This window comes from Onychomys torridus, chromosome 2 (assembly GCF_903995425.1).
Source record: "Onychomys torridus chromosome 2, mOncTor1.1, whole genome shotgun sequence".
In the NCBI taxonomy this organism is placed as follows: domain Eukaryota; kingdom Metazoa; phylum Chordata; class Mammalia; order Rodentia; family Cricetidae; genus Onychomys; species Onychomys torridus.
In genome coordinates, this window is record NC_050444.1 from 129,001,830 (window position 1) to 129,024,826 (window position 22,997).

General features: G+C 38.4%; 1 protein-coding gene across 1 annotated transcript in view; it reads right to left on the reverse strand.

Moving 5' to 3' along the window:
* Nucleotides 1-1,077: 1,077 nt before the first annotated feature.
* LOC118577062 (selection and upkeep of intraepithelial T-cells protein 10-like) overlaps nucleotides 1,078-22,997 on the reverse strand; it is a 32,192-nt gene continuing 10,272 nt past the window's right edge. Inside the window, exons 5-9 of the mRNA XM_036177065.1 lie at nucleotides 21,721-21,742; nucleotides 20,654-20,787; nucleotides 15,824-15,946; nucleotides 14,489-14,586; nucleotides 1,078-1,293 (exon numbers count right to left, since the gene is read on the reverse strand). Of these exons, the coding sequence (XP_036032958.1) occupies nucleotides 1,144-1,293; nucleotides 14,489-14,586; nucleotides 15,824-15,946; nucleotides 20,654-20,787; nucleotides 21,721-21,742 (527 nt within the window). The 3' untranslated portion in view covers nucleotides 1,078-1,143. The remainder of the gene's footprint in view (nucleotides 1,294-14,488; nucleotides 14,587-15,823; nucleotides 15,947-20,653; nucleotides 20,788-21,720; nucleotides 21,743-22,997) is intronic.

Sequence of the window (22,997 nt, forward strand, 5' to 3'; positions counted from 1 at the left end):
TTTTTTTTTAATTTCATTTAGTTTCAGCATCATTTTGAAAACCAGAGATTTGGGTCCATTTATATTTCTGAATTGGGTATTTTAAGGATTTTTTCACTTATAATTATGTTTATGTTTGTCTGTGACTGTGTGTGAGTATGTACACATGAGTACATATGCAAAAATTAAGCTTAGAAAGGCTTTGGATTCTCTGGAACTGGAGTTACATGTGGCTATAAGCCATCTAATAAGGGTACTGTGATTCAAACTCTGGTCCTCTGGAAGAGCAACAAATACTCTTAATCATTGAGCCATCTCTTCAGCCCCTCTCAGTGATGTATTTTAATTCTTTCAGGAAATTTTTAGACTTTTTGATTTATTTTATGTTTATTAGTTATCTTTCTATAAGTGTAGGTATCCTCATACCCAGGAGTTATTATTTACAATACTATTATATTTACTTTGATACTACTATATGAAAATACATAGGTAATATGTTTTTAGAATTTTAAAGACTAGGAAAATATTTCATCTTGCTGCTAAACATTGGCTTTATACAAAAGTGTATTATTTGGTTTAAAATACATTTCCCTAAAGTTTTGTATCATTGTTTTTACTGCCTCAGTGATCCTTTCTTCAAAAGTGAAATCCTATGTTCACATCTAAAGAAAAATTGTCAAAGAATCATTTTAAACAAATCCATATTGATTCAATCCTTACTGAGTTTAAGATGTGGAGAAGAGTATGCATCACAGGCCACATGGACACTCATTAGCATCTCTATGATGACAAAGCTCAAAATAAAAATGTCATTTTTTGCCCTGAAAATACATATACAAACAACAAAAAACAGTCTCAGCATGTTGCATTTATATATCTTTGCATACATATACATGTGTGTGTTTTACAAAAATAGTCAAAGAAAAAGAGACTGTCATTTCGAAGGGGCATGGGGAGGCTTGGAAGGAGGGTGCCTTAAAGGAGCTAGAGGAAGAAAGAGAAGGGAGAAGCAATGGAATTGTATTTTGATTTAAAAATGTACTTTTAAAAATCTATACTTTTTAGACAGAACAAAATTTGATCAAAGAACCTCTCAATTGTATATTTTGTAGATATAAATTTTATAGTTCAAATCAGAATCCTTTTCTCTCTTTCTTTACTGTCTCAGGTTCCCCAGTTGAGACTGCAATCCAATCCTAAGGGCTGAAGAGGACTGAAGGTCTCCTCTCCACAGCTTTCTTGGGGCTGATGGAAGATCTCCTCTACAGTATTTCCTTGGAGCTGGACCGCTTCCTCTCTGCAGTCTCTGAGGAACTAAGCAAATACATAGATATTTTAGTTTGAGAGAGATCTGGGAAACCCCATATTCATGGAAGGTTTTGGGGTCATCTGATAGTATTATCTGACGCATCAACACACACACACACACACACACACACACACACACACACACACACACACACTGTATCGTTTAGCAACTTGTTATTCACAATCTTCATATTAATGTTAAAAACAAGGTCTTTTTCTACCATAAGGTACTCAAGAACCACAGTGTTAGGAAATCATTACACTGAAGGCAGAATCTGACAATGTAAATCATGGCAGATGATGACATTTTGTCTCAGTTGTTTGGTGTATATACACAGAACTACTTTAATAAAGGCATGGAATCCCCTTGTGTTGTTGTGAGAATATCAGGGTCTCTCAGATCTCTTAAGATGGCTGTCCTCAACATCTTAACTTTTGAGTTTAAGAATGAAACCTCAGGAACTGTTATCCTTATAGACTATTTAAAGCAGAAGTGACTAAAACAGTTCATTTTTATAAAGGAACATAAACTGTGAAGTCTTTCTTTATTATATTTTATTTGTTCTTCACTCACAATACATTCTGACTACAGTTTTCCCTCCCTCCACTCCTCCCAGTTCCCTTCACCACCTCTCCTCTCCCACAGATCCACTCCTCCTCTGTTTCAGAAAAGAGCAGGTCTCCCAGGATATCAACTAAATGTGGCATAACAAGATGAAATAAGGCTAGGCACATACCCTCATATCAAGGCTGGACAAGGCAACTCAGTGGGAGGGAAAAGGTGTGAAGACCAGGTGAAAGAGTCAGAAATATCCCCTCTCCTACTGTTAGGAGTCCCACAAAAATGCCAAGCTGACAACCATGGCATTTGCAGAGGATCTAACACAGACCCATGCAGGCTCTGTGATTATCACTTCAGTTTCTGTAAGCCCCAATGAGCCCTGCTTAGTAGATTCTGTGGACCATGTTCTTGTGGTGTCCTTGACCCCTCTGGCTCTTACAATTCTCACCCATCTCCACCTCCACTTTCTGTAGGATTCCCCAAGCTCTAAGGGGAGAGACCCAAGGAAGATCTCCAATTTGGGCTTTTGCTCTACCTAATGTTTGGCTATGGGTCTCTGTATTTGATCCCATAAGCTGTCAGAGGATGCCTCTCTGGTGACAGTTGGGCTAGGCACTGATCTATGAGTTTAATAGAATATTATTAGGAATCATTTTGTTGATTTTTTTCTATCTTAGGTCTCTGGGTTGTCTAGTCTCCAGTTTGTAGTCATCTAAACAATGTCAGGCATGGGCTCCCTCTCCTGGGCCTCAAATTAGACCAGTCACTGAATGGCCACTCCCACAAGTTCTGCCCCTCCATGGCCCCAGCATACCACACAGGCAGGATAGATTGTAAGTCAAAAGTTTTGTGTCTGGGTTGGTCCAGTCCCACCACTGGAAGACTTGCCTGGTTACAGAAGATGGCCAGTTCATGATCTGTATCCTCCATTACTAGGAGTCCTTGATAAGGTCACCCTCATAGAATCCTGGGAGTTTCTAGTAAGCTATGTTTCCATATTACTCCCAAACACTAATTCCACTTGTCTTTCCCAGTGCTCTTTCCCTCCATGCCTCCACTTAACTGTTCCCTTCTGTTCCTATGGTCACTTGCCCCCAGAACACTCACAAAAATCTACTCAATTTCCCCTTCCCATGGAGATCCATGTGTCCCCCTTAGAGCCCTCCTTAATACTTACTTAGTCTTCCTGGGTCATCATTTACTTAACAGCAAATATCCACTTATAAGTGAGTATGTACTGTTCGTCTTTCTGGGTCTGTGTTACCTCACTCGGGATGAATTTTTTCCTAGATCCATCCATTTGCACACTAATTTCATGATGTCATTTTTTTTAACAGCTGAGTAATAATCCCCTGTGTAAGTATACCATATTTCCTTTATTCATTCTTAGAATGACGGACATCTAGATTGTTTCCAAGTTTCAGGTTATTATGAATAAAGTCACTACAAAGTTAGTTAAGCAAGTGTCTTTGTGGTAGGATGAAGCATCCTTCAGGTATATGCCCAGTGGTGGTATAGCTGGGTCTTGAGGTAGTTCAATTCCCAGTTTTCTGTGGAACTGCCATATGGATTTCCATAGTGGTTGTATAATTTGCAATCCCACCAGCATTGGAAGGGGGTTCCCCTTGCTCCACATCCTCTCTAGCTAGAGCTGTTGCTTGTGCTTTTGATCTTAGCCATTCTGACAGGTGAAAGATGGAATTTCAGAGTTGTCTTGATTTTCATTCCCCTGATGGCTAAGGATGTTGAACATTTCTTTAACTATTTCTCAGTAATTTGATATTTCTCTATAGAGAATGTTCTGTTTAGATCTTATTGGATTATTTGGTTTGTTGATGTCTAGTTTCTTTAGTTCTTTATATATTTTGGATATTAGCCCCCTGTTAGATGTATAGTTGGTGAAAATCTTTTCCTGTTTCATAGGCTGTTATTTTGTACTATTGACAGTGTCCTTTGCCTTACAGAAGCTTTTCAGTTTCATGAGGTTCCATTTATTAATTGTTGATCTTAGTGCCTGTGGTATTGGTGTTCAGTTCAGGAGGCTGTCTCCTCTGCCAATGTGTTCAAGTCTATTCCCCATTTTCTCTTCTATCAGGTTCAGTATATCTGATTTTATGTTGAGGTCTTTGATCCACTTGGATTTGAGTTTTGTGTAGGGTGATAAATATGGATCTATTTGTATTCTTCTACATGCAGGCATCCAGTTAGACTAGCACTACTTGTGGTAGATGCTTTCTTTTTTCCATTCCATGTTTTTGGCTTCCTTGTCAAATATGAGGCATCCATAGGTGTGTGAAGTTATGTCTGTGTCTTCAGTTAAATTCCATTAATTATTTTTCTGTTTTTATGCTGATGCCATGTGGGTTTGATTTCTCTTGCTCTGGAGTACAGTAGAAATCAGGGCTGGTGATACCTCCAGAAGTTATTTTACTGATGTTGTTCCTACTGATCCTTGAACATGGGAGATCTTTCTATCTTTTGATATCCTCTTCAATTTCTTTTTTTAATCAAAAACGTGAAGTTTTTTTTTATCATACAAGTCTTTTGCTTGCTTAGTTAGTGTTACCTCAGAATAATTTACATTATTTGAGGATATTGTGAGAATGTTGTTTCCCTGATTTCTTCCTCACTCCATTTGTTATTTGTATGAAAGAGGGCTACTGATTATTTTTGGGGTGGGGGAGTTAATCTTGTATCCAGCCACTTTGTTAAAGGGGTTTCTCAGCTGTAGGAGTTCCCTGCTAGAATTATGGGGGTTGTTTATGTATAATAACATATAATTTGTGAATAGCAATGGTTTGACTTCTTTCTTTCTTTGTGTCCTTTTGATCTCCTTCAGCTTTCTTATCACTTTAGATAGAACTTCAAGAACTATATTGAGTAGATATGGAAAGAATGGACATCCTTGTTGTATTCCTGACTTTAGTGAAATTTGTGTTTCTCTCCATTTAATTTGATGTTGGCTATTGGCTTGCTGTACATTGCATTATTATGTTGAGGTATGTTTCTTGTATCCCTAATCTCTCCAAAAGTTTATATCTATACCTCAAGTGCAAGCATACCCACCCTTATAAAAGAAAAATTACTAAAACTTAAATCACACACTGACCCTCACACATTGATAGTGAGAGACAATAGATAACCAATAGACAGGTCATCTAGACAAAACTCAACAGAAATACTGGAGCTAACAGATGTTATAAACCAAATGGATCTAACAGATAACTACAGAACATTTTACCCAAACACAAAAGAATATTCCTTCTTTCTAGTGCCTCTCCAAACTTACTCCAAAATTGACCCTATACTCTGTCACCAAACAAATTTCTACTAGAAAATTTGAAACAATACCCCTCATCCTATCAGACTACCATGGATAAAAGCTGGATTTCAACAACATAAAGCCTACAAACTCATGGAAACTGATAAACTCTCTGCTGAATGAAAAGTAAATCAGGACAGAAATAAAGAAATTGTTTGTAATGGCCAGAACTTGGAAACAACCTAGATGCCCTTCAACTGAGGAATAGATAAATAAAATGTGGTACATATACACATGGGAGTACTACTCAGCAGAGAAAAATAATGATATCATGAGGTTTGCAGGCAAATGGATGGATCTAGAAAAAATCATCCTGAGTGAGGTAACCCAGACTCAGAAAGACAAACATGGTATGTACTCACTCATAGGAGGATACTAGATGTAAAACAAAGATAACTAGACTGCTACTCACAACTCCAGAGAGGTTACCTAGTAAAGAGGACCCTAAGAAAGACACAGGGATCACCCAATGACAGAGAAATGGATGAGATCCACATGAGCAAACTGGATGTGAGGGGTGGTAATGAAGGGCAAAGTTTGAGGGAAAGAGAGCTTAGGGGAGCAGGAGATCCCAGCTGGATCAAGAACAGAAAGGGAGAATAAGGAATAAGAGACCATGATAAATGAAGACCCCATGGGAATAGGAAGAAGCAAAGTGCTAGAGAGGTCCCCAGAAATCCACAAAGATACCTCCACAATAGACTACTGGCAATGGTTGAAAGAAAGCCCAAACTGACCTAGTCTGGTGATCGGATGGCCAAACACCCTAACTGTAGTGCTAGAACTCTCATCCAGTGCCTGATGGAAGTGGATGCAGAGATCCACGGCCAGGCCCCAGGAGCTCTGAGAGTCCAGTCAGTGAGAAAGAGAAGGGATTGTATGAGTGAGAGATGTTGAGACCAAGATTGGAAAAAGCACAGGGACAAATAGCCAAACTAGTGGAAACACATGAACTATGAACCAATAGCTGAGGAGCCCCTGTGGAACTGGATCAGGCCCTCTGGATAAGTGAGACACTCCATTAGCTTGAATTGTTTGAGAGGCTCCCAGGCAGTGGGGCCAGGACCTGTCCTTAGTGCATGAGCTGGCTTTTTGGAGCCTGGGGCCTATGCTGAGACACTTTGCTCAGCCTGGGTGAAGGAAGGAGGGGACTGGACCTGCCTCCACTGAATCTACCAGGCTGAGCTGAATCCTCAGGGTAGTCCTTGTTCTTAAGGAGATAGAAATGGGGCGTGGATTAAGGGGAGGGCAAGGGGTGGGAGGAGAGAGGACAGGGGAATCCATGGTTGATATGTAAAATTAAATCAAATTGTTTTCTAAAAAGAAAAAAGAATAAATAAATGATATTTTAAAAAGAAATTAAAGACTTTCTAGAATTCAATGAAAATGAATACACAACATAGCAAAGTTTATGGGACACAATGAAAGTAGTGCTAAGAGGAAAGTTTATAGCACTAAGTGCTTACATTAAAAAGAAATTTTGTGAGAGCTCATATTAACAACTTAACAGCACACCTGAAAGCTCTAGATAAAAAAGAAGTAGACATGCCTAAGAGGAGTAAATGCCAGGAAATAACTAATGAAACTGAGGGCTAAAAACTATACGATATAAACAAAGAGAACAATACAAAGAATCAATGAAACAAAGAGTTGGTTCTTTGAGAAAAATCAGCAAGATAGACATACCTTTATCCAAACTAACTAAAAGACACAGAGAGACTATCCAAATTTACAAAATCAGAAACAATAAAGGGACATAAAACAGATATTGAAGAAATCCAAAGAATCACTAGGTTATACTTTAAAAATCTGTACTCTACAAAATTGGAAAACCTTCAAAGCAGTGGATTTCTTGATAGATAGATAATTTTCTTGATAGATCCCACTTACCAAAGTTAAATCAAGAACAGATAAACACTTTAAACAGACCTATAACCCCTAAGGATATAAAAGCAGTCATTAAAAGTCTCCCAATCACTCAAGGCTTTAGTCCCAAGGGCACAACCTGTGCCACCATACCCCCACCCATTGCAGGCCCAATTACAGACCAGTAGCCAGGACTCCTGCAGGCAGGCTTGACTATCACCCCCCCATTAGAACCTGTAACTTACAAGCCCCACTCTAACCCCCCAAAACCCACCCATCCTTGAGACTGCAGCCTCTCCCTGAGACACAGACTCCACCAGCTCCAATTTACAAAGAGCTCTGATTGTACCAAAAGTGTCAATTGGACCAAGAGAGGTTCTCTGAGACACAGACACCATAAACACCAACTAGAGGAAGAGATGGATAGGTGCCAGTGCAAGAATACATTAAATAACATAAAGAGCAATATAGCACCACCAGAACATAGTGGGTCAACATCAGCAAGACCTGAACATCCCAAAGTAGAAGAAGCAGAAGAAAATGACCCTAAAAATGACTTTAATAAGATGATAGATCTTTAAAGAGGAAATGAAAATCCCATTAAAGAAATCGAGGAAAAGACGAACAAAAAACTTGAAGAAATCAAAAAATCCTTTAAAGAAAGCCAAGAAAAACAAGAAAAAGCAATCAAACAGATGGAGGAAACAGTTCAAGACAACTGAACCAAGTTCATAAGAACTCACAAACTTTACACCAACAGCTGTGGAACTACATGGGACCAGACTAGACCTTCTGCATACAGGAGACAGTTGTCTATATGAGGGACCTATTTGAGGAGCCCCTGGCAGTGTGATCAGGATCTATCCCTGGTGCATTACCTGGCTTTCTGGATCCCTTTACCTATGGTCAGATACCTTTTTCACCCTTGATGCAGGGGGGAAGGGCTTGGTCCTGCCTCAACTGAATGTACCAGTCTTTGCTGTCCCCTCCATGGAAGAACTTATCCTTTTGGAGAATGGGGATAAGGGGTGAGGCAAGGTGGGGAATGCAGGGGTGAGGGAAGCAGGTGGGGGTATGAGAGAAGGATCTGTGGTTGGTATCCAAAATGAATAAAATATTTTTAAATAAAAAATATATAGATGCATTAAAAAGTCTCCCAAACAACAAAAGCCCAGGGCCAGACACTTTTCGTGTAGAATTCTAGCCAAACTTTCAAAGAAGAGCTAATACCAATACTCCACAAATGATTCTACAAAATAGATACAGAAGAAACATCACCGAACTCATTTTTTGAGGCCCTAGTAATCCTGATACATGAACCACAGAAAGATTCAACAAAGAAATAGAATTACAAACCAGTTTCCCTTGTGAGCATAAATGCAAAAATACTCAATAAAATACTTGCAACTGAATCCAAGAACATATTTAAAAGATTGTCCACCATGACCAAGTAGGCTTCAGCCCAATGATGCAAGGATAGTTTAACAAAAAAAAAAAAAATCAATGTATTCCACTATACAAACAAACTGGAGAAAAAAAACCACATGATCCATTTTATTGGATGATGAAGAAGCCTTTTACAAAATCCAGTACCCCTTCATGTTTGTAGCCTCTTTATAACTGTTACTGGTCTGCTAAGAGCCTCAGAATTTTATTACTCTGTTAGCCACATCCCCTATGAGTGGCCCAATTCTTCTCTGTTTCTGTCAGAGACAGGTTACACTTTATTCTGGGACAAAGTTATTGAAACTAGGTCTGCTGCCTCTGAGCAATACCATAAGTTGCTACCTTTGATAAACATCCTGCCTACTTTAGTTACAAAGTCTAATTGGCACTTTTAGGTGAATACTCCTGATATCATGTGCTGTTTTTTTCTGTTCCATATAGGTCAATTGGTTCTTTAAGGAGGCAAATTTTATGACTGAGACTAGCAATAACTACTTTGGCTTTAGGGCACCTTTTAAGCATAAACATTGCTTAGTGCACAGATTTGTTTAGAAAGGAGTCACAGATTAATTAAGGAAGAGAACAGAGAAAATTAACATCTGAACCTGTCATATTAAGAGTTGTTAGAACCTCCACACTAGGGCTCACAGACCAGGCAGCTGTACTGGAGGCCAGAGTAGTCCTAGGGACCCCAGGGAAGACAATGCCTACCACCCACTAAATCCCTTAAAGCCTGTGCAACAACTACAGACTGCACACACAACCATTACCCCTTTGCCCCGCACCCCTGCTTCCATAATTCTTGTCTATAACTTCAAAAGAAGACTTCTGCTTCACCTCAGGCCAGACTGGATCTAGGGACCCCATGTCTACAGCTTCAAAAGAAGACTTCAGCTTTATTGGAGCACAGGCTTTCAGTTTGACTGGAGCACATGGCAGATCTAGGGACCCCTGCTGACAGCTGTGCTGGAGGCCATTCTGGTCCTAGAGACCCAAGAGACCAGATCAGATCTAGGGATCCCTGTTTGCACCCCTTCCACTTGGCTCCACATCCTAGTTGATGACTTCAGAAGAAGACTGGCTTTACCAGAGGCCAGGCCAGATCTAGGGACCCCTAGATGCCAAACCCCAGAGGGGACACCCTACTAGACCTGAAGACTTGCTAGTCACCAGAACCCTTGTCTATTTAGGCCAGAAGACCTGAGAGGGAAGAGAAACCAAAGAACAAAACACACATCTAACAAAGACCAACTCAGGAATCAATACCTACTGCTGGTAGCTGGCAGCCATGTTAGGTGGGCAACTGGGGTTCAGGGTGTCTGCCCACCACAAGAAAAACTCTCTGATGGGTATATATCATTTAAGCAAGGCTTACCAGAATACAGACTCCAGAATGTCTTTTGCTTCTATTGTGCCTTTACATGTTACTGCTACAATCTTTTCTCTGTTATCTGACATGGTGTATTTGGATGTGAGGAGTTTCCCACTGCCTGTATTATGGTATGTTTATCTCATGAATAAATCCTGATCTACTGAGCATTTATATCTGTGGATTTCCAGGAAGATGATTACTCCTTAAGTTGTATAATTTTCATGAATAAAAATGAATTCAAGGATATCCTACATAATCAGGGCCCATGAGTTTTCCCTAAAGATCTGCTTCTGATCACAGCTCAAATTAGTGATTTATGTGATCCAGAATGGCTCAAATTCCTTTAATTTTATTGCTAAGCACCACTATCTGATACAAAACTTCAAAATAGTTTTAGATTAGACCACACGCCTTGCTACTGGTTTTTAAGATAAACATTCCCAGAAAAACTATCTATACTTCACAAGAGAATAGCTGAGCAATCTGGCTAGGTCATAAATAAACAGCCCAATTATTGCTAGCTGGCAAATGATTAATTCCTTGCACCCATTCCTGACTAATCAAGGCTACAAAAAATAATAATTTGACTCTGTAGGTCCAATAAGGACTATGGGTTTCTTTTGATGGTCAGGAATCACACACAGGATAAAAAGTACATTTTAAGATTTAAGCATTACGGTACTATAGTCTCCTGGAAAGTGCCTGCTGAGCTGATACTACAAGATACATGGTATCTGAGCTTGAACTAGAGAATCTGTGACACCCTTAGCTTCTCTTTATCTGGAACCCGGCACTCACTAGGCAGCTCAAAAATCAAAAGAGAATTCAGAATTTATGATTCCTGAATTCAGAGTATTTGTTTAAAAAGTTTACATGGTTGTGAGTTACTTTAATTTGCCTGCATGAAAGAATGCAGGGGCAAAAGGTTTCAGATAGGTTGCAAGTACATGATTTTCTCATTTTCTTGGTCTCTTCAACAGTTTAGGTGTATGATTCCTTTAAAATTCCTTATAAGATTATCTCTCAAGATAGATAATAAAGTAATTGATTCGTTCTTTATAACTACAGTTTACAGCCTGTCAATAAAAGGGTTGGCTAAGAAAATAAGCTCCTTGCTAGCTACTTAGATATATTTCATGAGAGTTGTTGAGATGGCTCTGTTTCTAATTATTTCTTTGCCAATGGCATGAAACTTTTTGTGACTCCTATTTTGCCTGAGTTTTTTGGGATATTTAAGCTGAAAAAGACATGAGAGGAGAGAGCAATAAGAAAGAACAACATGAGAGAGAACAGCATGAAAGAATAAATAAAAGAAACCATCAAGGGAATGTGTAACCCCACAGATAGCAAAATGCTGTGGATTCCTTTCAAACACTATACTGCCTTAGGAACTGGTTCCCCAAGGCAGAAGTAACCTAGACCTATAATCATCCCAAATCCAGATGCCTAAATGCCAATGTAAGAACACAACCAATAACAGAATAGGCAATATGGCATCACCAGAGCCCAGCTATTCTATCGCAGCAAGACCTGTTTTTTCCATCTATGGTAATTAACAGTTTTGCTGGGTATAGTAGTCTGGGCTGGCATCTGTGATCTCTTAGAGTCTGCAAGACTCTAAGTCCAGGCCATTTTTGATTTTAGAGTCTCCATTGAGAAGTCAGATGTGATTCTAATAATTGCCTTTATATGCTACACATGTAAACACAGCTGAAGCACAAGAAAATAACCTTAAAAATTACTTTATGAAGATGATAGAGGTTCTTAAAAAGGATGTGAACAAATCGCTTAAAGAAAGTGAGGAGGGCTGGAGAGATGGCTCAGCCATTAAAGGCTAGGCTCACAACCAAAAATATAAGAAAGAGAGGAAAAGACAAACAAAATATTGGGAAAAAATCAAAAAATTCTTAAAAGAAAACTAAGAAACAACAAAAAACAGATTTTAAAAAAAACTATCCAAAACCTGAAAATGGGAATAGAAGAAATAAAGAAAACACAAACTGAGCGAATCCTGGAAATGGAAAATCTTGGTAAGTAAACAGGAGCTACAGATGCAAGCATCACCAACAGCATTTAAGAGATGAAAGAGAGAATCTCAGGTGTTAAAGACCTGATAGAGCAAATATATTCATCAGTCAAATAAAATATTAAATCTAAAAAATTCCTAACACAAAACATCCAGAAAATCTAGGACACTATGAAATGACCAAACATAAGAATAACAGGAATAGAAGCAAGAAGAAGTAAGCCAGCTCAAAGATCCAGAAAATATATTTAAAAAATCGTAGAAGAAAATTTTCCCAACCTAAATAAGGACATGCTATAATGGTACAAAAAGTTTAAAAGGCACAAAATGTATTGGATGAGGAGAAATTCCCCTCACCACACAATAATCAAAATACTAAACATACAGAACAAAGAAAGAATATTAGAAGCAACAAGGGAGAAAAGGCCAAGTAGCATGTAAAGGCAGACTTATTAGAATAAAGCCTGACTTCTCAACAGAGACCCTAAAATCCAGAAGGGCCTGACTGATGTCTTACAGACTCTAAGAGACCACAGATACTAGCTCAGACTACTATACACAGCAAAACTGTCAATCACTATAGATGGAGAAAACAAGATATTCCACAACAATCTTAAATTTAAACAGTATCTTTTCACAAACCTATCCTTAAAGAAGGCACTAGAAGGAAAATTCCAACCCTAGGAAGTTAACTAAACCCACAAAAATATGGGCAATAGATAATCTCACAGCAGCATAACCCAAAGAAGGGAAACACACACACACACACACACACACACTACCACCAACAAAATAACAAGAATTAACAATCATTGGTCATTAATATCCCTCAATATCAATGGACTCAATTCATCAATAAAAAGACATAGGCTAACAGATAGGATATGAAAACAAGTTCCATCAGTCTGCTGTATACAAGAAACACACCCCAACATCAAAGACAGATATTACCTCAGAGTAAAGGGCTGGAAAAAATGGAGACTTTAAAACCCTACTTTCACCTTTGGACAGGTCATCCAGACAGAAATTAAACAGAGAAATAACAGAACTAACAGATAATTCTCAACAGAGGAAGCTCAAATGGCTGAAAGACATGTTCAACATCCCTAATCATCAGAGAAATGCAAATCAAAATGACTCTGAGATACCACCTTACACCTGTCAGAATGGCTAAGATCAAAAACACTGAAGACAACTTATGCTAGAGAGGATGTGGAGCAAGGGGAACCCTCCTCCAATGCAGGTGGGAATGCAAGTTTGTACAGCCACTTTGGAAATCAATATGGTGCTTTCTTAGAAAATTGGGTATTAATCTCCCCTAAGACCCAGCTACACCGCTCTTGGGCATATTACTCAACTTTTTAAAACAAGGACTAGCTGGGTGGTGGTGGCACATGCCTTTAATCCCAGCACTCAGGAGGCAGAGGCAGGCGGATCTCTGTGAATTTGAGTCCAGCCTAGTCTCTAAAGTGAGTTCCAGGAAAGGAACAAAGATACACAGAGAAATCCTGTCTCAAAAAAAAAAAAAACAAAACAAAAACCAAAACAAAAACAAAACCAACAAGGACTCTGGGAAATTTTAAGGTAAATGGGTGGAACAAACATGGTATGTACTCACTAATAAATAGATATTTCTGTAAAATAAAGAACTATGCTTCAATCCACAGACCCAGAGAAACAAGATAACAAAGAGGGTTCATGGGGGGAACATCCAGATCTCCCTTGGAAGGAGAAATAGAAGAGATTTCATGAGTGGACAGAGGGCAGGTGAGGATGGGAACATGAATGATCAGGATGTGGGGAGGATGAAGGAGAGTAATGAAAAAGACTACTGGAAAGGGAGGAGCATTTTGAGATCAGGTAAAAACCTGGCACAAGGGAATCTCCCAGGAATCTACAAGGAAGACCCCAGCTTATAGCAATAGCAGATACATATGCCAAATGGCTGTCTCCTGTGACCAGATTAGTGCCTAGCCCAATTGTCATCAGAGAAGCATTATCCAATAACTGATGGAAACAGGGCAGACCCACAACCAAACATTAGGCAGAGTTTCAGGAATCTTGCAGAATAAGAGGAGAAAAGAGTGAAAAAGCCAGAAGGGTCAAGGGCACCACAAGAAAACTCAGAGAATCAACTGACCTAGATTCACAGGGGCTCACAGATACTGAACCAACAACAACCAGGGAGCCTGCATGGGACTGACCTAGGCACTCAGCATATATGTTACAGCTGTGTATTGGGGTCCTCCTGTGGGGCTCCTAATGGTGGGAAGAGGGGCTGTCTAATTCTTTTACAGACTTTTGAGCCCCTACTCCTCGTGCTGGGTCACCTCATCCAGCCTTAATTCATGGGGAGGCACTTAGTCATACTGCAACTTGATATGCCATGTTTTGTTGATACTAATGGGAGACCTGCCCTTTGCTAAACAGAAATGTGGGAGTGGATGTGTGGGGTAGAAGCAGAAGGGGGAAGGAGAGGAGGGAGGGAAAACTGTGGCCAGGATGTAAAATGAATGAATGAATAGATGATTGATTGATAGATAGATAGATAGATAGATAGATAGATAGATAGATAGATAGATAGACAGATAGATACGAAAGAGGTACCGGAGATGGTGACCTTTGTTCTGTGGACTCTTGTGAAAGCTGGTGTAAGGGTAAGATTTCATCCTCCAGTGGCTGGCACGGTGCTTTCTGTTCTTTGGCTAATGGAAAGGAAACAGTGGAATAAATCATATTTGGGGATTGCATTAAACCAAAAGGAAAGAATATTCCTGAAAGAAGAAATCCATAGCAATCAATCAATAAAAGAATATCAAGTATAAATTGTTTCTTTTTAGAATATATGTTGGAAGAACACCTGTATTAAAATTTATGTAGCCATTATAAAATGTTGTGACTACAAAAATTTTTACCTTATGATGTCAAACAATATTGTTTTAAGAAAAGAAAAACACACTTTTATTACTGTTTTAGGTGTTTATACCTTTTCCCTTTTTCTTCTGTCTTTTTCTTGTTGATACTGGCTAAATGTCTAAGCATGATTTCGCAGACACTGGGCTTTCTCATTCACTCTTCCTTTCTGAGAAACAAGTCTTCCTTTCTGGGTGTGAGTACTTGCCAGTCTCCAAAACATATGACTATCTCTCTTCCTCTTCCTCTTCCTCATCTCCCCATGCCAGCAGATGCGATTTATAGTTTGAGGGCCCTGATGATTTTCCCTTAAACTAATAAAATTGCACCACAGTTTTCCTTTATGCCTGTCTTTAAATTATTTTATTAATGAAACTAAGAACTCAAAGAAGAAAAGCAAAACTCTCTCTACTTTAATAGGTTTAAATAGATCTGGGGGGTCTATTTTCTCTCTGGGTGCCCCTGGAGACCTTTCCTGAGTCTGCTTTATTGAATGGCTTTGTAAGAGTTCAAAGAGAGTTAGGCACAGGAGCTGGATAAATGAAAATCTGTGGAGTTAGTTTAGTCTTGGTAAGTTATAGAAGATACTTCCTTAAAACAGCACTCAGTGAGAATCCAGCTCTAAAGATGGGATATTAGACTTTCTCAGTGGGCAAAGCTCAACATGGTAATAGCACTGTGGAGGAAATGACTGATAAAGCTCCCCATAGTTGAGGTTAGCATCACAAAAAGTACTTAAAGGAAGAAAAGCGAATGTTATAAGAAGGTTTTCAGTTAAGGTCTCAATTTTCCCATCTCAGCTAACCTAATAAAGATAGTTTCCCACAGGCAAGCCTACATGAACACTTAGCAAAGACTAAATGAATCTTACAATATCTCCCAAACTGCTTATGGAAGTAAAGAAAGATAGCAATAACCCAAGACTCTATTTTCCTCCAGTTTTACCAAGTGAAGATCAGATTCATGGGGATTCAGATAGAGAGACAGGAGACTCATTCTTGAAGTTCCCACTCCCACTACTTCACTTACTGTTTAGAGTCACAAGTAGAAGCAAAATGAGTCCAGTGAAAAATACCATCATTACAACCAAGATTATGCATACATCCCACAGCCAATTACTGTACAGTGGGTATGCATTGTCCAAAATAGAAGCTGGAAAAAAACAGAAAGAAATGTTAAGCATATTTTAAAATAAGTAAAATAGAGACAGAAAAATATGAATAAATTAAGAAGCCAGGTCACAGAATCCTAGTCAACAAGAAAGAGGAGGAGGCTATGAGTAGCCTTCATTTGAGGGGCAAAGGTTAGGCCACCAATCCAAAGTTTCATGACATAACTTTACAGTTTGAGGAAGTCAAAGAGTTTGGGCGGTTCAGCTTGAGCCATGCATATAAATTGTAAGATGTTGTTATTTTTACTCATTTATCCACAGGTAGTTGAGAGCATCCTCTTGTTTAATTTTATTCTCTGGCTTAGGAGTTGCCAAAACAAGATGTTGCAGGAAAAGCACAGAGGAAATACACTGGTCCACTGAGAAGTTGGATAAGCCAACATTGTCTGCATTGCAACCCAGTAGAATAGCAGATTCTAATATGTAGCATACTAAGAATGTGATTGTAACATTTGAGAGCTCAAAGACAATCCATATAAATAATAAGTGGATAGGTATATTGAAATGTGATACATGAAATTAAGAATGGAAAGGACAGGTTCAGCAATAGGTTCTTATAACTGTAATTACTACATTTGAGTTTGAGTTGGAAATTGTTAACAAGCTGAGGTGGAAAAAATAGTAAGAAATAGAATCAAGTAGAAAGCTGAGATCAGTAGTTATCCAAAGATAAAAAAGAAGAGTTAAACAAATGAGAGAAGGAAGCCATCGATGTAATGGTAGAAATCTTTCAGGCCTTAAGGAACATTCTAATAGAGGAAACTGTGGTGCCCAACAGATACTTATTATGAAAAACAAAAGTACTCTCACAGAGATATGGATGTGCACATGTGAATGCACACAAACACACACACACACACACACACACACACACACACACACACACACACCAAGTAGTTTGTAGTTTGTGCTTCCTTTGTAATAATGGATATGTGTCCTTCACTGGAGGGCAGTCATCATACCAGAAGCCACACCCTCAAAGAAAATGGACTCTCCCTTTCCCAGCAGTTATCAGCTGCCAGTGCCTCTATAGCTAGGAGTGTGACTTCATGCCCTACCCACTTCTCCATGCTGGAGTTGTCTGGCCAGAGTCTGCACAGGTCTTGTGCATGTCATCTCAATTGCTATGAGTTCATATGTGTAACTGCCCTGCTGCATACAGAAAATACTGTTTCCTTGTAGTCATTCACCACCTTTTGTCTTGTCTTCCACAATGATTCATGAGCCTTTGGAGGAAGGTGGGATATAAATAACCTGGTTAGGAATGACCATCCAGATATCTTTTATGCTCTGCACCTTGATCTCTGTGTCCATTGTCATCTACTAAAATAGGACCTTTGCTGATGAGGGCCAAGTGATGCATAATCTGGGGTCCACGTCTTATGTGGTAGCTATATACACATTGCATCTTACCTAATATCTGAAGTCCAGTTCTTTTTCCATTATGTTTGATCCCCTGTTTAATGTTTCCACTGAGTTGTTTTAAATTTCAGTTGCTATAATTGAATCTATATAGATGTTCTACTTTTGAAATATTATCATATTTTTATTAAAGTTTTTCAATGGATAAAGAAAATATGGTACATATACACAATGGAGTACTAGTCAGCAGAGAAAAACAATGACATCATGAGGTTTTCAGGTAAATGGATGGATCTAGAAAAATCATTCTGAGTGAGGTAACCCAGACTCAGAAGGATAAACATGGTATGTACTCACTCATAGGATGTAAAACAAAGATGACTAGACTGCTACACAGCTCCAGGGATGCTACCTAGAAAACGGGACCCTAAGAAAGACACAGGGATTGCCCAATGACAGAGAAATGGATGAGATCTCCATGAACAACCTGGACAACAGTGGGAGTAATGAAGGGCAAGGTTCGAGGGAAAGAAAGCTTAGGGGAGCAGGAGATCCCAGCTGGATCAAGAACAGAAAGGGAGAATGAGGAATAACAGACCATAATAAATGAAGACCACATGAGAACAGGAATAGGCAACGTGCTGAAGAGGTCCCCAGAAATCCACAATGATACATCCTCTGTAGACTGCTGGCAATGGTCGAAAGAAAGCCCGATCTGATCTAGTCTGGTGATCAGATGGCCAAACACCCTAACAGTCATGCTGGAACTCTCATCCAATAGCTGACAGAAGTGGATGCAGAGAACCTCAGCCAGGCCCCAGGTGGAGCTCCAGGTATCCAATTGTCGAGAAAGAGGAGGGACTGTAAGAGCATGAATTGTTGAGACCAAGATTGCAAAAAGCACAGGGACAATAGCCAAACGAATGGAAGCACATGAATTATGAACCAACAGCTGTGGAGCCCCCAGCTGGATCAGGCCCTCTGGATAAGTGAGACAATTGAATAGTTTGAACTGTTTGGGAGGCATCCAGGCTGTGGGACCAGGACCTGTCCTTAGTGCATGAGCTGGCTGTTTGGAACCTTGCGCTTACACAGGGAAACTTTGCTCAGCCTGGAAGGAGGAGATTGGACCTGCCTGTACTGAATCCACCAGGTTTAAATGAATCCCCAGGGGAGTCTTGGCCCTGGAGGAAATGGGAATGGAGGGGAGGGGATGGGGAGAAGATGGAGGTGGGTGCAGGAGGAGGGAGGACAGGGGAATCCGTGGCTGATGTGTCAAATTAAAACACAAATATAATTTTAAAAAAACATATTTTGGGATGCTATCAAAAAATAGTTTTTCATTGTTAATATCTTAATGAGTACTTCCATTTTTAAATACAAAAGATATATTTCATTTGCTTAATATATAGGAAGTCCAGACCATCATTGCTAATTTTGAAAATCTAACCCTCTTTGACAACTACCCCTCAATAGCTATGGCAGAGCCCATCAATTGTCTTTGTCTTCAAATTTTGCAATGAATTCATACAAGTTAATAGGTGCAATCTTGCTAAGGAAAAATAATTTCTAAATTCTATTGCTTCTTGCAAAAAATTACCTATTTTTTATTTTATGTGTATGAATGTTAGAGGCCAAAAGAGGTCTTCAGAACACATAAAATTATAATAGTGAGTTGTGGGCTGCCACACAGATGCTGGAGCAGAATCCAGATCCTCTTCAAGAGCAACAAGTGCTGTTAACCAGTGAGCCATCTCTCTAGCCCCTAAATTCTATTCTCCTTAGTATTCCATGAGATGTACTGTGTTACTTGGTAAATTTTTTTTGCAGACTATTTCAGTGTTCACTACTTTGGGCTCCTTAGATAAATGTGGATATTTCTATTATACTCCTCCTTATGAGGGTTCTGAGAATTAGAATTAGTCAATTTAATCATGATGTGGACTTTAAAACAGGGTATAAGGATTCCAACAAAAACATAAAAATGAATGGAAGAGGGAATATATATTTATATTTTCTATTGTGTAAAATATTGTTCTTGCTTTCTTGGTGACCAAAATTACTTTAAAATTACATAGTTGTAAAAGTGTTAGATGGATAGGAAGATGTATTGTAATCAGAAAGACTGGTTTAGAACATTTAGTGCATTCCATTGTAATGGATAAGTCTAGTTAATCTTATCAATAAAAACCAGGAGTCAGATATTTGGGGTAAAAACCTGAAAGATCAGAGAAGAAAGGGAGCAGCCATCAATGACTTCCTACCTCTTCTGTCCCTCTGAGCAAAAGGGCCAAGATCCAGTCTCTACCCCACCATACCACTTCCTGTACCTCTCTCTACAGTCCTCCAAACCTCTATAGTTAACTAGTGGCTAACTCCACCCTCTGACTCCAAGCAAGCTTTATTTGTCAGAACACAAACAAAATATCACCCAACACCATAGTGCTGGAAGTTATACCTTCCATATCTTTATACACTTTTACTATTTTCACATTGACTCTTTAAGAAATTTCCTTTGTGTTCATTTTTTTTAGGACTTGAGTCTTGCTTTTATGATTTGTAGTGAAATAGATGGAATGAGTTTTATTGACAGCCATTCTGAAATACATGTTAAATCAGAAGAGGGCATATCTGTATCTAACATCTGATATAATTTTGTCTTATAGATGAGTACAAACACCTTACAAATAGTAATTCGATCTTTTGGGTTATTTTGATAGTTACTGTTTATAAAATACTTCCTCCTAATATCCACAATGAAATGAAAAGTTTTTCTAAATTCTCAGATACTATCCTATAAACAGTATATGTTGTAGTATGACCATACTTCCAAAAACCCTGTAAATACACACCCAAGAGGATCAAACATCAGCTTTCAGCATTTGCAGGAAATGAAGATGAAATCAAATAAGAAAAATGGTACTTTTTCATTAATTAACATAGGGGACCTCTAATCTGAAAGTTTTTTTAATGTTTATGAATTCTTGGCTTAGGATAAATGTTGTTGACATAAAAATTGTACTTTGTAAAAGAAGGCCTATACATGCGGGGTTAAATGTAGGCCAGACCTGGAGAAGTAAATCTTTTCATTGCTATACAAGCAGCTGTAACTGTGAGTATGAAAATACAAATAGCCATGATAGAAGCCTAAAACTCTGAAAAATATATAGTTCCAAAGAAGCATGCAAAGTCACTGGGATGTCACTGAAACTATGCCTGCTACTTCTGCATCAAAGACTACTCAGCTTTGTCTACATAGTTCCAAGATGAGAAGGTACTAGACAAAGGCAAGGTGAAATGACAGATCCCAGTCTAGTTCCACTCACCTTTGCTCCTGAAATTCAAATAGAATGGGAGGAAGCCAATATACAAAGCTAATGGTAGACACTCCCAGGTAAGTTCATAGCAAAGCCTCATTTTATTTGAACCTGGAAAAGAGTAAGTAAGAAGATTTAGGAGGCTAGGACTTTGGGAATGCATTGGAATAGCAAAACAAATGCTGAATATAGGTAGTTTCTTGAAGGTCTCAGTGCTGTATCCATTTGTTTATTTAACCTATGTCAGGGCTAATGCCTCATAAGCAAGATTTTTAGGGTTAGGGTTACAGTTAGGAATTTTTAGTGAAGATGGAACTTAGAACTTGGTGAAGATAAGATTAATGGCCATTTAGCATGAAGACAGAGCAGGATTAAAAATAAAATCAAATAACAAATATCGTCTCACTTTTCTTGTGAGTGTGCAGCATGTAATTAGCCTAAAAATATAATTTGGATGCTGTGGGACCTGTTCACTATAGCCTTGTCTCAATGCTTAAGTGCACAAAGGTTATAGGATCCAAAGAGTAGGGTTTCTGTGAAACTCAACACTAGCTAAAAGGGGAAGAAGCTGCCTTGGAAGCCAAGATTTCAGCAGTTGTAATGACTTCCACACCCCAATAAAATCTCTATGGAATCCTTGCTGCTTGGCCATTCATTCCTTCCTAGCTTGAGCTTCTGTGTATAGTCTAGGAAGCTTACCACAGCATGAGAAAGATTGCTTTAAAGCAGATTGCTGCTGCTTACCAAACTATATATTGAGCTAGATGTTAGAAAAATGACTGATTTGCTGAACATTAAGAGAAGAAAGTAAATAGGAAGACAGCTGGGTTATTCCGAACCATACCATACAATAAACCAATAATTATGAACATTAAGGGTGAAAAGATCTAGAAAAGTATATGCTTAGTTGATGCTTGCTTGTTTCAATTTGTGTTGGATACTGGATTTGTTCACTTTGTTTTCTTTTTTTATTTTTGGTTGTTTTTTTAACTATATTTTATCATAAATATCAGCAATTACCAACAAGAACATTAAGGCAAAAAGAGTTTTCTTATTCAAAATAAGCTCTTGTTCACTCTTTTATTTTATTGTCAATGTCTATAACAGCTCCTAATATTTAAAAACTATCCAATATACAAACGTTGAATAAATGAATGAATAAGTCAAGTTGGCTAGTGAAGAAGTAGCCACTCCATTGAAAGTATGCAAGGAAGGTTTTGCTAGTCCACATCTTGATAAAGAGTATCATGGTTGGAGCAAAGTGTCTGGGATTTGAAACACTTTCATTTCAATTTATGGTCTACATTTATAGATTTATTCAGCTTAAAAAATTTACCTAAAATTGGGTCATTAATAACTTGTTCATCTAGAAATAATAAGGAGAACTTCATGAGGTTGTTTGAAAAAATTAATAAGATATTAATTACAAGCTATTGATTCTACTCCCTGTCACATTATGAATATACATTCAGGATGTTAGATGTCTTTATGCATTGTGTACATGACAGCCCACACTATATCATGAGCACTCATGTTCCTTTTTAATGAAGCTAGGCCTCATTTTCACAGTAACTTTCAAATGGACTTTTGAGTTAGATGAAATTATCTCTAAAGTCCCCTAGTTAATATCATCCTTCATGCATAATAACCTAGAATATGCAAAAGTTCTTTTCTCTTATAAAGTCTAAAGTTTCTGAAGCTAAAATTTTATGATCAAATGGGCTTCAGGCAAATAAAGGCTAGAATGAAGAACCCCTTCCTATTCTCCTCCACATTGTGCAGAATGTAACCTACCTGGAGACAGACCTAGAGAATGCTGGCTTATCTGATTGTAGAAGACCAATAAAATGGTAGTTTGAGGACACTGTGAGTTAGATAAATGAAAGGAAACCTTTGCATTCTTTCCTTTCATTAGCCTGTGTCTTCTCTTGCTCATTTTGAATCTTACTCATCATGTCCTGATGTCCAGCACTGCAAGAGGCTGTTCAAAACATATCCTGTGCCTTCTATACCATCTGTCTTAGCTCCCTAAATTAAGATCACCCCTAATATATATAGTATACAGGTTAGTCTCATGAGAACAAAGGAAAACTTGGGAAAATATTAGGAAAGATGAATAATCCAGTTATTTGTTGCTGTATGTTTCCCTTTCTCTTTCTCTTTCTAACAATGTAAAAAAGCCTAGAAATTTTCAGCAATAACTCTAAAACCTGACAAGTACCCGTGGAAGAGAAAAGGTATATTATGATACAGATTCCACAAACACCAAAAGTGAACAGAAATTAGTAATGATACCTCTGAAGGAATCCTGAGACCTTGCAAGCAATTGTGCTGATAGCTGCATGCTAGCCCT